General features: G+C 35.2%; 1 protein-coding gene across 1 annotated transcript; it reads right to left on the bottom strand.

Moving 5' to 3' along the window:
- Positions 1-11,798: 11,798 nt before the first annotated feature.
- On the bottom strand, positions 11,799-12,722 carry LOC108516928 (olfactory receptor 4K15-like). The gene has a single exon (XM_017854681.1). It carries the CDS (start codon positions 12,720-12,722, stop codon positions 11,799-11,801), a length of 924 nt encoding a protein of 307 aa, XP_017710170.1.
- Positions 12,723-13,411: the final 689 nt, after the last annotated feature.

The raw sequence follows: 13,411 nt of genomic DNA, 5'->3' as shown, positions 1-13,411 counted from the left end.
CATGTTCTCACTCATAGGTGGGAATTGAACAATGAGATCACTTGGACACAGGAAGGGGAATATCACACACCGGATCCTATTGTGGGGAGGTGGGAGCAGGGAGGGATAGCATTAGGAGATATCCCTAATGTAAATGATGAGTTAATGGGTGCAGCACACCAACATGGCACATGTATACATATGTAACAAACCTGCACGTTGTGCACATGTACCCTAGAACTTAAAGTATAAAAAAAAAAAGAAAAAAACTACTGAAGATGAGATAATGGAGAAGAAGCTTTTTTTATCCATGCATATTAAAAAAATGGAAGACAAATCTCAAAAAAAAGAAATATTCATGATACTTTTAATAGAATTTTAAAGCTAACTATAAGCTTCTGATTATAAATGAATTATTAAAATTGAGAACATAAGGAAGCTTGCTAGGACTATGGTTCAACAATGTACTATAAAGTAGACAAGAAGATTAAATCAAATAATACTATTGAAAAGAAGTAGCAAAACTGCAATCATTGGTAAATAAAACAATTGTCTGACTGAAAGACTTAAGATAAATAGAAAATATTAAATCTATTAAGATTAAATATAGTCAACTAGCTATTAAAATATGATAAAAGAGATGCCATTTGCAAAGGAAACATGCTATGTATGCATTCTATTAAAATATGAATTTTATGAACATATTTGAAACCCTGAATAAAATGAGAGCTCCAACGATGCTAACAGAACAAAAGGCTACAATTTATAAAATATCAAGTCTCACTGACCTAATAAGTGCAGTACTTATTAAAAGCCTGGTGAAAATCTGTTGGAACAATACCAAGTGTCTCAAAAGTCCATTTCTGAATTTTAAAAAGAAAACAGAACTGTGGAAGAGAAGTCAGTGCTTTCTAGAAAAGAAATTGGAACACATCATAAACGTCATGGATAATTAAACAATGAATAATTTGACTAAGTTGACAGAAAATGGAGCAAAAAGCACAGTCAAGAATTAGATACATAATAGAAAATGTAGTGTATGAAAAAAAGCATTATAATTATGTAGGAAAATGAAGGATTTTTTCAAGGTCATAGGATTCAATAGTTCAACATGTTACTCAGTATTGAAAACAGAATTGTTAGTGTGTTAGCATAATCTTACAGCAAAATAAGTTCTAGATGTTCAGAAAGCTTAAATATAAAAGTATGATTATAAAATTTTAATAAAATACCTATAAATTAACTTTTAAAATTGGAGATTAAGAAGGCCTTTTAAGTTTAGTCCAAATTTAGAAACTAGGTTCCATTTTTATAGTACTTCATGAACAGAACAATTCAACCTGCCCGTTGCTGTAGGATTGGAGAAGCAGTGCTCCTCTGTCTCAGCTGATGGGAATGTGAAATGTGCAATCTTTCCAGAAGGCAAAAGAGTAGTAGAAGTAAACAGTCCTTTAACTGTGACATAGCAATCTAATCTCATGGAATTAATTGTAAGAAAATAAGCAGATAAATAGAAAAAAGGTATTTGTAAAATCATTTTACTTTGATTATGAGTATTCCCTATCATCGTAAGTGGAAACAGATTATTCAAAACTAAGGGACTGATGAGGTAAGCAAATGGATAAGTTCATACAATGTAGGCTTTACAAATGATTATTAAGTCCATTTTAAGTAGGATGGAAAGAATATGAAGGAAACAGTTGTGCAGTATAATTTTTTTTTATTTTAAGGGGACGAAATAACATTTTTTATGAGCAAATATTCAAGGTTTACGCTAAATGTCTGTAGGTAGTGGGATTTTAAATAATTTTGTGATGGCTTTTTTTCCAACTTGATTTAATCCACTTTAGAGGTACCATTTATTGTATTTCAAATTTAAAAACAAGGTATATCAAACTTGATGGAGGGAAAAAGAAAATTTATATAGATGCAACGTCCAATACACAGTATAATGTAATGTGTGAGAGCACTGGGGCCAACTGTTTGTGTTTGCATCCTTGGATCCTCCATTTACTAGCTGTGTTCTAAGGTGAGTTGCTGAACTGCTTGGTGCCTCTGTTTTTTTCATCTGTAAAAGACAGATAGATACTAAGAGTTACTGCCTCACAAAAGCTGTTTTAAGGATTAAATGAGGTGAAACAAGAAGAACCGTCAGAAAAGGCTCTGGTATATGTGTTAGCTGTTATTACAACTTTGACAATATTCAGGAAAGAGACCCAGAGTTTTTCAAGTTGGGAACAGTGATTGAATTCCTGTGGCAAAAATAAAGCCAGTGTGCTTCTTCTTGTGTAAGCAGGAAAGGAATAACCAGTACACAGACATCATTTTTATTTTTATGATCCTAATCTTCAGAGAGAAAAGAGATAGAAGATTCAAAGTACTGCACATACCACTTTCACAAAAATACAAGTAGTTTTGAAGAATATTTTGTGGTCATCTTGTAACACAATTTTAACTACAAGAATAAGACCCAACAGAATATAAAAAAGTTGGGTGAAAATTATTCAATTAAGTGAGCTAACAAAGTATAATGGAGACAGAAAAAAAAGGTTGTGGGGAGCAAAAAAGGGGGGATAACAGCACTTGGGAGGGCAAGGTGGGTGGATCACCTGAGGTCAGGAGTTCGAGACCAGCCTGGCCAACATGGTGAAACCCCATCTTTACTAAAAATACAAAAATTAGCTGGGCATGGTGGCAGATGCCTGTAATCCCAGCTACTTAGGAGGCTGAGGCAGGAGAATTGCTTGAACCCAGGGCTAAAGGTTGCAGTGAGCTGAAATTGCACCATTGCACTCCAGCCTGAATGACAAGAGCAAAACACCATCTTAAAAAAAAGTGGGTTGGAGGATAATTATGCAACCTAATGCTGATGATGGAGAATTAAAGAATGGGCATCCTACCTACCTGTACAGGAGATGGTTTCATCCACAGCAGCTTCACGGGATAAGAAACACAGAGAGATTTACTTCTTTTTAGATTTATCGTTACATCTCAAGACACATAGTTATAAATAGCTCTTATATTTAGGAATGAGGCAGATGAGAAGGACTGGGAATAATGAACAGTGTTCATTCTGTTATTGGTTTTGTACAGAAATTAGGTCTTTCCCGCACATTGTTTTTCCCAAGGGTTAAGCACCATGAGATGCAGAATAGAGTCATAGAAAAATTGAACCATTCTGTGTGATGAGCAGTAATTATGTGACTCTGGCAATATATTTTTAATTTGGGAATAATAGTTAACACTGAAACATTGAAAGTTGTTAACATCACTCATTCTATCTGTTTGGTATCAATATCAGGTTAAAGATCAACTACCACCTTATGTACCCTTAACTGCTCCTTCCATTTAGAATTTTGAGAAATAATGAATTGGCATTTGAAAAATATGGGCATGTTGACAATAGAGTGCATATAAACTCAAAAATTTCACTTGGAATTTAATTACCAAAATTATTTCATATGAAATTCTAGAGCCAAAGAGTTTCTGTTTTATGGAAACAGGCAGTGTATGTTCATGAGTTAAGTATACTTAAATGGTGTTTTTCACAGTCTTCCAGAACTACTTAGTAAACCTGAGGGTAACTTACCTTGGGCTTCATTGCAAGATTTCTTTTACTTTCATCCGTGCAGGTATTGCTTTGGAACTTTTTGGTGAAGAAATGATTCACATTCCGTCTAAAGGAAAGAGAAGCTATTTAATTAACATGGATTTGTTTTCTGGTGACATCAGCTTCCAGAGTATCAGTCCTTTTTGGCCATAATGACAAAACTTTTTATGGCAAATACATTGGTCAACCCTATATTCATAAAGTAGGAAAATAGCAGATTACAAAATGAGGAGAGTATAATGACTCTGAGAAAAATAAGAATACAGTATAGCGGGTCCATGACTAACATCATTTCATTCAACACTGTTTCATTATAATGTTGTTGAGAAAAAAAAACTTGATTCCTGGACAGAGCCACTGTGTGTGTCGAGTTTGAATGGTCTTTATTTAGAAGTTATTAGAACTTAACTCTTGTTTATATCCATTTATCTATGGTAAAATTGATTTCATTATGGGTCATTTCACTTAAAGTCGCAGTTTCCAAGAAACTTCTTATTACATTAAAGACTTACTGTACAGTGCATAAAGTGTGAATTGTGTAGAAGAGGAAAAAATCAAGACAAAAAATAGGCAGAAACAACATATGAGGGCTAGAGTATTTTTTTTTAATTTGTGAAATTGAGACCACATCTATTTATTGTTTAGCCAGAACTAAACATAGGGTAGGAGTGGAATAAGTTCAGATTAAGGAATTAAAGATACAGCCTGTATTGACTACGTATTTCTCTTCCTTGTCATAGTAATCCAAATTACAAGAAAGAGGCAATGTGAATACATAATTCTGTGATTTATTATTATCTCTACTGACTTGACCAAAGTCAGCAGTAGAGATGTTGCTGGAAAAAGCGGTCCCAATCCAGACTCCACGAGAGGGTTCTCGGATCTTCTGCAGGAAGGAATTCAAAACAAGTTGCAGAGTCCAGTGGGAAAAGGTAGTTTATTGAAACCTACTCAGATGCACAGTAGGGTGTCCTCAGAAAGCAAGAGGAGGAATGCCTCTTCTTTGTTTTAAACTCTTCTTAAATTGGGGTCTTATCTATGTAAAAATAAGTTATGTCTACATGCTGATGAACTGACAGTGTGACAAATGTTAGTGTTTTGTTGATTTAAAGCAAGTTATTTTTGGCATTTTAGGGCATAAATACATGAAAGCATGAATATATCTTCAAAACATATATTGTTACGCGATATTGAGACATCTGAATGTTCTGCTGTCGTAGGAGTTTGTCCTCACAGGCATCACTAAATTGTTCCCTTAGCCATAAACATGTTATTACCACGGGTCATGACTGGCAAGAAACGTGCCTTGCTAGTTTTAAGATGGAGTTGGTTTTAAAATGGTGTCACCCTACTGTTCTGTGCTCCTCTTTCCCTAACAGTGATCTGTTTTGTTTGGCTGATAGTTTAGAAATCTGAAAGTTTGGATTTATATATTAATATTGCATAAATATTAAATAAAAAGTTTGATTACTTTTTTCTCAAAGAAATATTTTTTACCCCCACAGTCTTTGTTGCAAGCTTAATGAATATTTTCTTCTTCATTAGCATATTATTAAAACTTCAGTTCTCCCCATCCTTCCAATAACTACTAAGCATAAGTTTTATCCTCATTTTCCTTTGCATACATGTTACACTTTCTTCAATGCTTCATAACCTCTAAACATCTGGTACCACTTTTAGTATTTTGATCACAAATACTATTGTGTTCAAACCATGCATTAGTGTCAGTTCAGGTATTCTGTGAATCAGCAACCATGATAGAATTTTAAGATCTTTCTTATGGGAAATATCTGTGGAGGAAAAGGGCTAAAAAGAAAATGAGGATGGGGAAAGAGATCAGTAGTAGGCAGAGAAAGTCTTCATAACAAAATGCCAGTGTAGCTTGGTGAAAGAAGAGGGGAAAAGAAGAAGAATTGGGTGGAGTGCAGGTCTGAAAGTCTCTACCAGGTTGATGGGAATTCCAGGGCAAAAATTTCCCCTTTGAGGAATTCCGCATTGGGTAGGAATTTCTAGGCTCTTGCACAACCACTGTTGTCAATCATTGAGTTGGAACAGTCTGGGGACAATGTGGCTTGAGTAAATACTGCTGTGGAAATTAAAACAGCAAAAAGTAGCTGTCAGCCAACTACACTCCTCAAAGCAAGTTCTGCCTTGAAAGGAGATGTGGGTGGGGGCACTACTATGGCCAAGTACAGTGTTAGCTATTCCCTTCCTATTATATTGTGGACACTGCTCCTTCTTTACTTAACTGGCCAGGCCTTCTATTAAAAGAAAATATTAGTGTCGTAAGGAAGCATGTTCCAATCTTCGTAGGGGAAAGCTTCCAGTATTGTAACATTAACTATAACTTGTGCTGGTGATATTTGGTAAATTCCTTTATCAGACTAATTTTTTCTATGCTTATATTTCTAAGAATTTTATCATGAAAGTGTATTCCATTTTATCACATGCTTTTTCTGTATATATTGAGATATTTATATGATTTCTCCTTTTACTTAATCTGGTGATTGATTTCCAATTGTTAATTCAAACTCGCACTTAATTTTTCATAATATGTTATTATATATTGTTTCAGTTTTGTTACTGTTTAGTTTATTATTTTTGTATCTACGTTCATGAGAGTGAATGGCCCATGCTTTATCTTTGTCTGGTTTCCATGTTGAATTTATCCTAGCTTTATAAGTGAAAAGGCAAAAAGAGTTAGCAGCTGGTTTAAAACCCATTCTCCCTACTTCATGGATATCCTACCAGAAAGAAAAATATAGAAGACTAGATAGAAATGACGTAGTCAAACCCCTAGCAAACATGCTAATTGGGCTTCCTGATGGTATTTACTATTAAAAATAGGTGAGGGAGGCCGAGACGGGTGGATCACGAGGTCAGGAGATCGAAACCATCCTGGCTAACACGGTGAAACCCCGTCTCTACTAAAATACAAAAAACTAGCCGGGCGTGGTGGCGGGCGCCTGTAGTCCCAGCTACTCGGGAGGCTGAGGCAGGAGAATGGCGGGAACCCGGGAGATGGAGCTTGCAGTGAGCCGAGATTGCGCCACTGCACTCCAGCCTGGGCAACAGAGCGAGACTCCGTCTCAAAAAAAAAAAAAAATAGGTGAAACATCTTCATCTGTGGAATTCTTTTAGCAAGAAGCTGTCTAGTTTAGCAAGAAACTACCTAGTTTGCTAATGCTAAATCAGCCTGGAAATTATGACTTTATTGGGTAGAGGCAGCTGGAAAGTATCAGTGTTACCTACGTATCAGAGTAAAGGTTGAAGATGTGTCATGATCAAGTTAAATTCCTTTTCTGAAAGTAATGTCATTATGCATCATTGTAGTCCAGTCCTCATTTGTTGTATCTGGCTCAGGGTGCATCCTAAAATAGTGTGAACAAACCTAGGAATTCATATTGATGGTCTTGTAATTCTCCCTGCTTCATCTGTGTCTTGCAGCTGCCTGTAGTCTTTGAATATTTGTTTGTTTGTTTTTTTGATTTTTTGAGATGGAGTCTTACCCAGGCTGGAGTGCAGTGGCGTGATCTCAGCTCACCGCAACCTCTGCCTGCTGGGTTCAAGCAATTCTCCTGCCTCAGCCTCCTGAGTAGCTGGGATTACAGGTGCCCACTACCACGCCTGACTAATTTTTGTATTTTTATAGAGACATGGTTTCACCATGTTGGCCGTCTGGTCTCGAACTCTTGACCTCAGGTGATCCACCTGCCTTGGCCTCCCAAAATGCTGGGATTGCAGGTATGAGCCACCATGCCCAGCCATCTTTAAATTATTAATCAAGTATGGATATTGGATGATATTTCTGACAATTCTGTTGTTACTTCAGCCCCCTGAAAAAGCAGTTTCTCTTCTCTTCTCAAAATGAGTTACTGTAAAATAATTTGTTTCTTTCTTAAATATTTCAAAGTATTCACAAGTGAAACCATTTAGACCTGTAGGTTTTTTTGTTGTTGTTGTTGTTTGTTGTTTGTTGTTTGTGGAACATTTTATTGGTCAGGTATCAGCAAAGAGGAAACACATGTTATTTGAACAGACAGAATTTAGTATAAGAATTAACTTGGCATATAGGTGTTAATTGGATGTCTGAAAGTGTAAAAAGAGAACTCTAAATTATCAGGGAAGTAGCAACTGTAGGAAGAAACTACCAGCCCTAGGGCTGAGGGAACAAAGGGAAGATATTGGGATTATTGAAATTTCTCTATTTAGTAAGGGGATCCTGTGGAGCTGAAACTCAGTCTTCTTGGAAAGAGTGGATCTTGGCTACTAGTTGTTTCTCTGAACTCAAAGAAGCACCATAAGTCTGTGACCCTGAAATTTGAAGACAAGATGACAGCATGCTGGTGCTGTTATCTCTGCGAGAGCACAATGAGAGTAGTTCTGCAGCTGCAGGAAAAACTGTAGCCTGGATTAAGCTCCTGCCATGGGGACAAACTATTTCTGTGAATGGTAGGCACAGCAAGTAGACTCAAACAGGAAGGAGTAAGCCCCTTCCTCCTGCTTTAACAGTCTCCTTGTAGCATGCCTTTTTGTCAAAGCATGACTTGGAGCCAGATAGAAAACAAGAACTTGGTTTGCAGACTCCCAGCATCAGAAAGCTGACTAAAGAAGAGTGATTTTTGAGCTGAGATGCAATTAGAATTGGTATAGCAACTGTTTTAATTGTAATTTTAATTTGTTTAATTGATGTAGGATTACTAAAATATTCTTACTTTATTAGCTAGCCTTTTGGTAGTTATTTTCTTATTTTGTATTTAATAAAAAATAATATTAATTACAAATTTTCGCATGGAAGTTGTATAAAATGTCATATTGCAATATTTTAAAAGACTGTAGCATCAATAGAGTGGTATTCTTATTCTTGGCTTTGGTTATTTGTCTCTTTCTTTTTACCTTCTTGATCAGTCTTGAAAATATAGTATCAATTTTGTCAGTTTTTTGAAATAATCATTTTTGGGTTTTTTTGATTGTTTAAATTTTAAAATAAAAATAACATGCTTTTATTATTTATTTTATTCTACTTTTTGTAGGTTAACTTTCTTGGAATAGATATTTGGGTCATTGATACACATCTTTTCTTTTAAACAATATATGCATATATAATGCCCCTGCAAGTATGACTGTAGCAGCACACCATAAATACTATATTTATTGTATTTTCATTATCATTCAGTTCAAATTAAAGAATTCCATTGTGATTCTTTTGAAAATGAATTACTTAGAAATAAATTGTGTTCAAAACAGCCAAGCCAAAACAAAATCAGAAATGCAATTTCATTCACACTTGCCACAAAAATAATAAAATACCTAAGAATACAGCTAATCAGTAAGGCAAACTAGCTTTGCCATGAGAGTTACAAAGCACTGCTCAAAGAAATCAGAGATGATACAAACAAATGGAAAAACATTTCATGCTTATGGATAAGAAGAATCAATATTATTAAAATGGCCATACTTGCCAAAGGAATTTACAGATTTAATGCTACTCCTATCAAACTGCTGATGACATTCTTCACAGAATTAGAAAAAACAATTTTAAAATTCACATGGAACCAAAAAAGCACCCAAATAGCCAAGGCAATCCTAGGCAAAAAGAACAAAGCTGGAGGCATCATGTTACCCAACTTTAAACTGTACTACAGGGCTACAGCACCCAAAACAGCATGGTATTTGTACATAAACAGGCACATAGACCAATGGAACATAATAGAGAGCCCAGAAATAAGGCTGCACACATAACTATTGAGTACTAAGCTGAGTATTTGGAAGATGAAATAATCTATTTTTAAAATGTCTTTGTTAGATCAGTTATATTGTCATCATGAGCCCTTTAATTTATTGGCATAGAGATAATTAGTTTGTCATTATTCACTTGTTAGGTATTTGTATAGAGATGAGAATGAAAAAGTTATGATGTTCCACGATGCATGGAATAGATTAGAAATTAAGATATTATAAATATGTGTAGATATTTTATCCAGCAAAGGATATATGTCATCTAAAGGTATATAATATGCATTATTATACAAGCTATTTTAAAATATCATATTATGTTGATATAATTGTCCTTGCCCATTCTAACCCTAAAATGAAGCAAACTATATGCACGTTTCTTCTCTCTATATTTTATTATTTATATGTATTAAATGTGTTTTATATATGTGTGTGTATATAAAAATACACATATGTGTGTATTTTTAGGAGGGGGGATGTCAGGTGAGGTACCCTTAGAAAGCAGACTATTTATTAGGTATATAGCCCAGAACCACATAACTTATCTGAACTTTGAAGTGAATGAATGGATAATTGTATTGTGTTGCTTTTATTGATGGTTTCTCCTTGGCTTTCTTCTCATCAGTACAAATTTCTTTATTTTTGAAACAATACATCCTTCTTCTTCTCCACACTCTTCTTCTCCACACTCCACACTATCCTATCTTATTTCTTATGGTAAAGTAAAACTACAATTATAAAAATCATTTCTTAACTGAGATAATAATGTTTCAAAGGATTGCAACCCTTTCTTCGGTGTGTTTAAGGAAAAAAAATTCAAGGGAATCTGTATTTACAGTAACAATTAAGACTTGAAATCTTATTTTTTCCTTGTAAATATGTTTAAGTTCCTTATAAATGCTGGATATTAGACTTTTGTTGGATGCACAGTTTGTGAAAATTTTCTCCCCTTCTGTAGGTTGTCTGTTTACTCTGATAGTTTCTTTTGCTGTGCAGAAGCTCTTTAGTTTAATTAGATCCCATTTGTCAGTTTTTGCTTTAGTTGCAATTGGTTTTGGTGTCTTCGTCATGAAACCTTTCTCCGTGCCTGTGTCCTGAATGGTATTGCCTAGGACACGAACATGTCTTTTCAAAAGAAGACATACATATGGCCAACAATCATATGAAAACAAGGTAGACATCACTGATCATTAGAAAAATGCAAATCAAAACCAGAATCAAACACAACCTCACACCAGTCAGAATGGCTATTATTAAAAGGTCAAAAAACAATAGATGCTGGCAAGGTTGTGGAGTAAAAGGAACACTTGTATACTGTTGGTGGGAATGTAAATTAGTTCATCGTAATTGTGGAAGACAGTGTGATGATTTTTCAAAAACATAAAGACAATCCCATTACCAGGTATATACCCAAAGGAATATAAATTATTCTATTATAAATATGTAGGTGTGCGCATGTTCATTGAAGCACCATTCACAATAGCAAAGACATGGAATCAACCTAAATGCCCATCTATGATAGATAGGATTAAAAAAATGTGGTACATTTACACCATGGAATCCTTTGCAGTCATAAAAAAGAATGAGATCACGTCCTTTTCAGGAACATAGGTGGAGCTGGAGGCTATTATCCTTAGAAAACTAATGTATGTACAGAAAACCAAATACTACAAGTTCTCACTAACAAGTGGGAAGTAAATGATGAGAACACATAGACACATAGAGGTGAACGACAGACACTGGGGCCTACTGAAGGGTGGAGGATAGGAGGAGATAGAGAAACAGGAAAATAACTAATGGATACTAGGTTAAATACCCAGGTGATAAAATAATCTATACAACAAACCCCATGACACAAGTTTACCTATGGAACAAACCTACACAGGTACCCTTGAACTTAAAATAAAAGTTAAAAGAAAAGACATGAAAACTTAAATTAAAGGGATTATGTCATGAAGGGGCAATAAGACTATGGTTTGATTCATTTATCATTTTGTTTTCTAAGTAGATGACACCACTCAGATATCATTAGCATCCTCTCTAGCTAAGTTAGAATTAGGATGAATATATCATGTATTTTTTAAAGTAGGAATAATGATAACTAGCTCAAAGTGGTTTTGTAATTAATGCATAATCTAGGTAAAAAGCTTTGTACAGTATTGAAAACATAGGTACTGTTTAATAAATTATGGCAATTATTTTTATAATTGTTATTGCTATCATCTGATAATTTTATAACATATATAAAGAAATATTGAAGCAGAATTATTATTTTGTCCAGCTGGTAAGAATCTAAATGTTAGGTTCATAGACATATAATGGAAAAACCAAACATCTGGACTACTAATAACTTACAGATATGAATAAATAATATCCAAACTTCAGTTTACAGTTCAAAATGCGTTCAAACTGGGGTGCACACAGTGAATTTTCTGATTACATATCTAAAAATTTCTGATTACATATCTAAAATTCAGTGCAAATGCTGATTTAACAGTCTCTTTATGGCATTCTTAATCTCTTTATTTCTCAGTGTGTAGATGGCTGGATTCAGGAGAGGTGTGATTACTGTGTAAAACAGTGCAAGAAACTTGTCCACCCAAGTAATACTGAGTGGCCACAGATAGATAAAGATGCAGGGTCCAAAAAACAGCACCACCACTGTGATGTGGGAAGCACAGGTAGAAAGTGCCTTGGATGCCCCATCTTTAGAGTGAAGGCGCAGACTTAATAAGATATAGGTATAGGAAATCAGCAAGAGAATGAAGCAATTTGTTGCCAAAGTCCCACTGTCGGCATTTATCACTGTTCCCAAAGTATGAGTATCCATGCAGGCTAGTTTGATCACCAAAGGTATATCACAGAAAAAGCTATCTACTACTCTGGGTCCACAGAAGGGCAGATCCAAAATCATTGCCACTTGGCTCATGGCATGCACAAAGCCAATGATCCATGATATCAAAACTAGCCAGATGCACTTTTTTCTGTCCATGGTGCTGGAGTAATGGAGTGGCTTGCAGATGGCCACATAACGGTCATAGGCCATTGTCACGAGAAGCACCATCTCACCCCCTCCAAAGAAATGCACACAGAGGATCTGACTCATGCAGCACGCAAAGGAAATGGTCTTATTTTCCTTTAAAAAGTCCGTGGTTAATTTAGGGGTGGTTACTGAGGAAAGGCAACAGTCAACAAATGAGAGGTTGGCTAAGAGAAAGTACATGGGGGAATGGAGATGGAGATCAGTGATGATGAGCAGCACAACAAAGAGGTTCCCCACAACAGTCATCAGGTAGAGTACAGAAAATGGCAGAAAGAGGAGTGTCTGCAACTCCCTTGACTCACAAAGTCCCTGAAACATAAACTCAGACATGGCAGACTGGTTTGCTTCTTCCATTTAGTGCAGTATGTTCTAATGGACCTAAAGAAAAAGAGATGAACTAAGCACTTCTAGAATAGAAAGAGCTTAAAAAGACATTAATGTCAGGTACTAGTGAACAGATCAATATGTCTCATGTACAAAACTGAAATCTTAGCATTGTACTAAAGTCAAAATTGAAAACAAATGTTTCTTGAATTTAGATGTGTGCACAGCCTTGTGACTAAGAAGGGGAACTAACTAGGTGTAGAAGGGTAGGTCAAAAACTTTACACATTAGAAGTACAGCTCTTATAGGTATCAAAATGAATTATCTGACTAAAATATCAGTAGTAAATGTTCTTAATAAAGAATTTCTTTAAGCTTGAGTATATCTCTCCTTCAGGGAATCGGAGAGACTTGTCTTCAGTGCGTAGCTCTAAAATAAAGCTACTTGGAGGTTCTTTATTTTACTAGGGTGAAACCAGGGCAATAAACTAAAGCTACATTTATGGTAAAAACACACACAGCTCTCAGAAATAAATTTATTGCTAAGTGCATATGTATGTGCACACTGAATTGAACCAGTCTGTTACAAACCATAGGAAAAACTGTCTAACAGATAACTTGAGAAATGATATTTATGTTCCAAAAAACACCACAGGTGTTGACTATACATTTATAGCATTATATACTTCCTTGCATTTTGAATTTCCCTATGAGAAGTTA

The sequence above is a fragment of the Rhinopithecus bieti genome, unplaced genomic scaffold (assembly GCF_001698545.2).
Source record: "Rhinopithecus bieti isolate Rb0 unplaced genomic scaffold, ASM169854v2 scaffold_38779, whole genome shotgun sequence".
Taxonomy (NCBI): domain Eukaryota; kingdom Metazoa; phylum Chordata; class Mammalia; order Primates; family Cercopithecidae; genus Rhinopithecus; species Rhinopithecus bieti.
The sequence above is the reverse complement of the archived record's forward strand: the minus strand, read 5'-3'. Positions and strand labels throughout refer to the sequence as shown.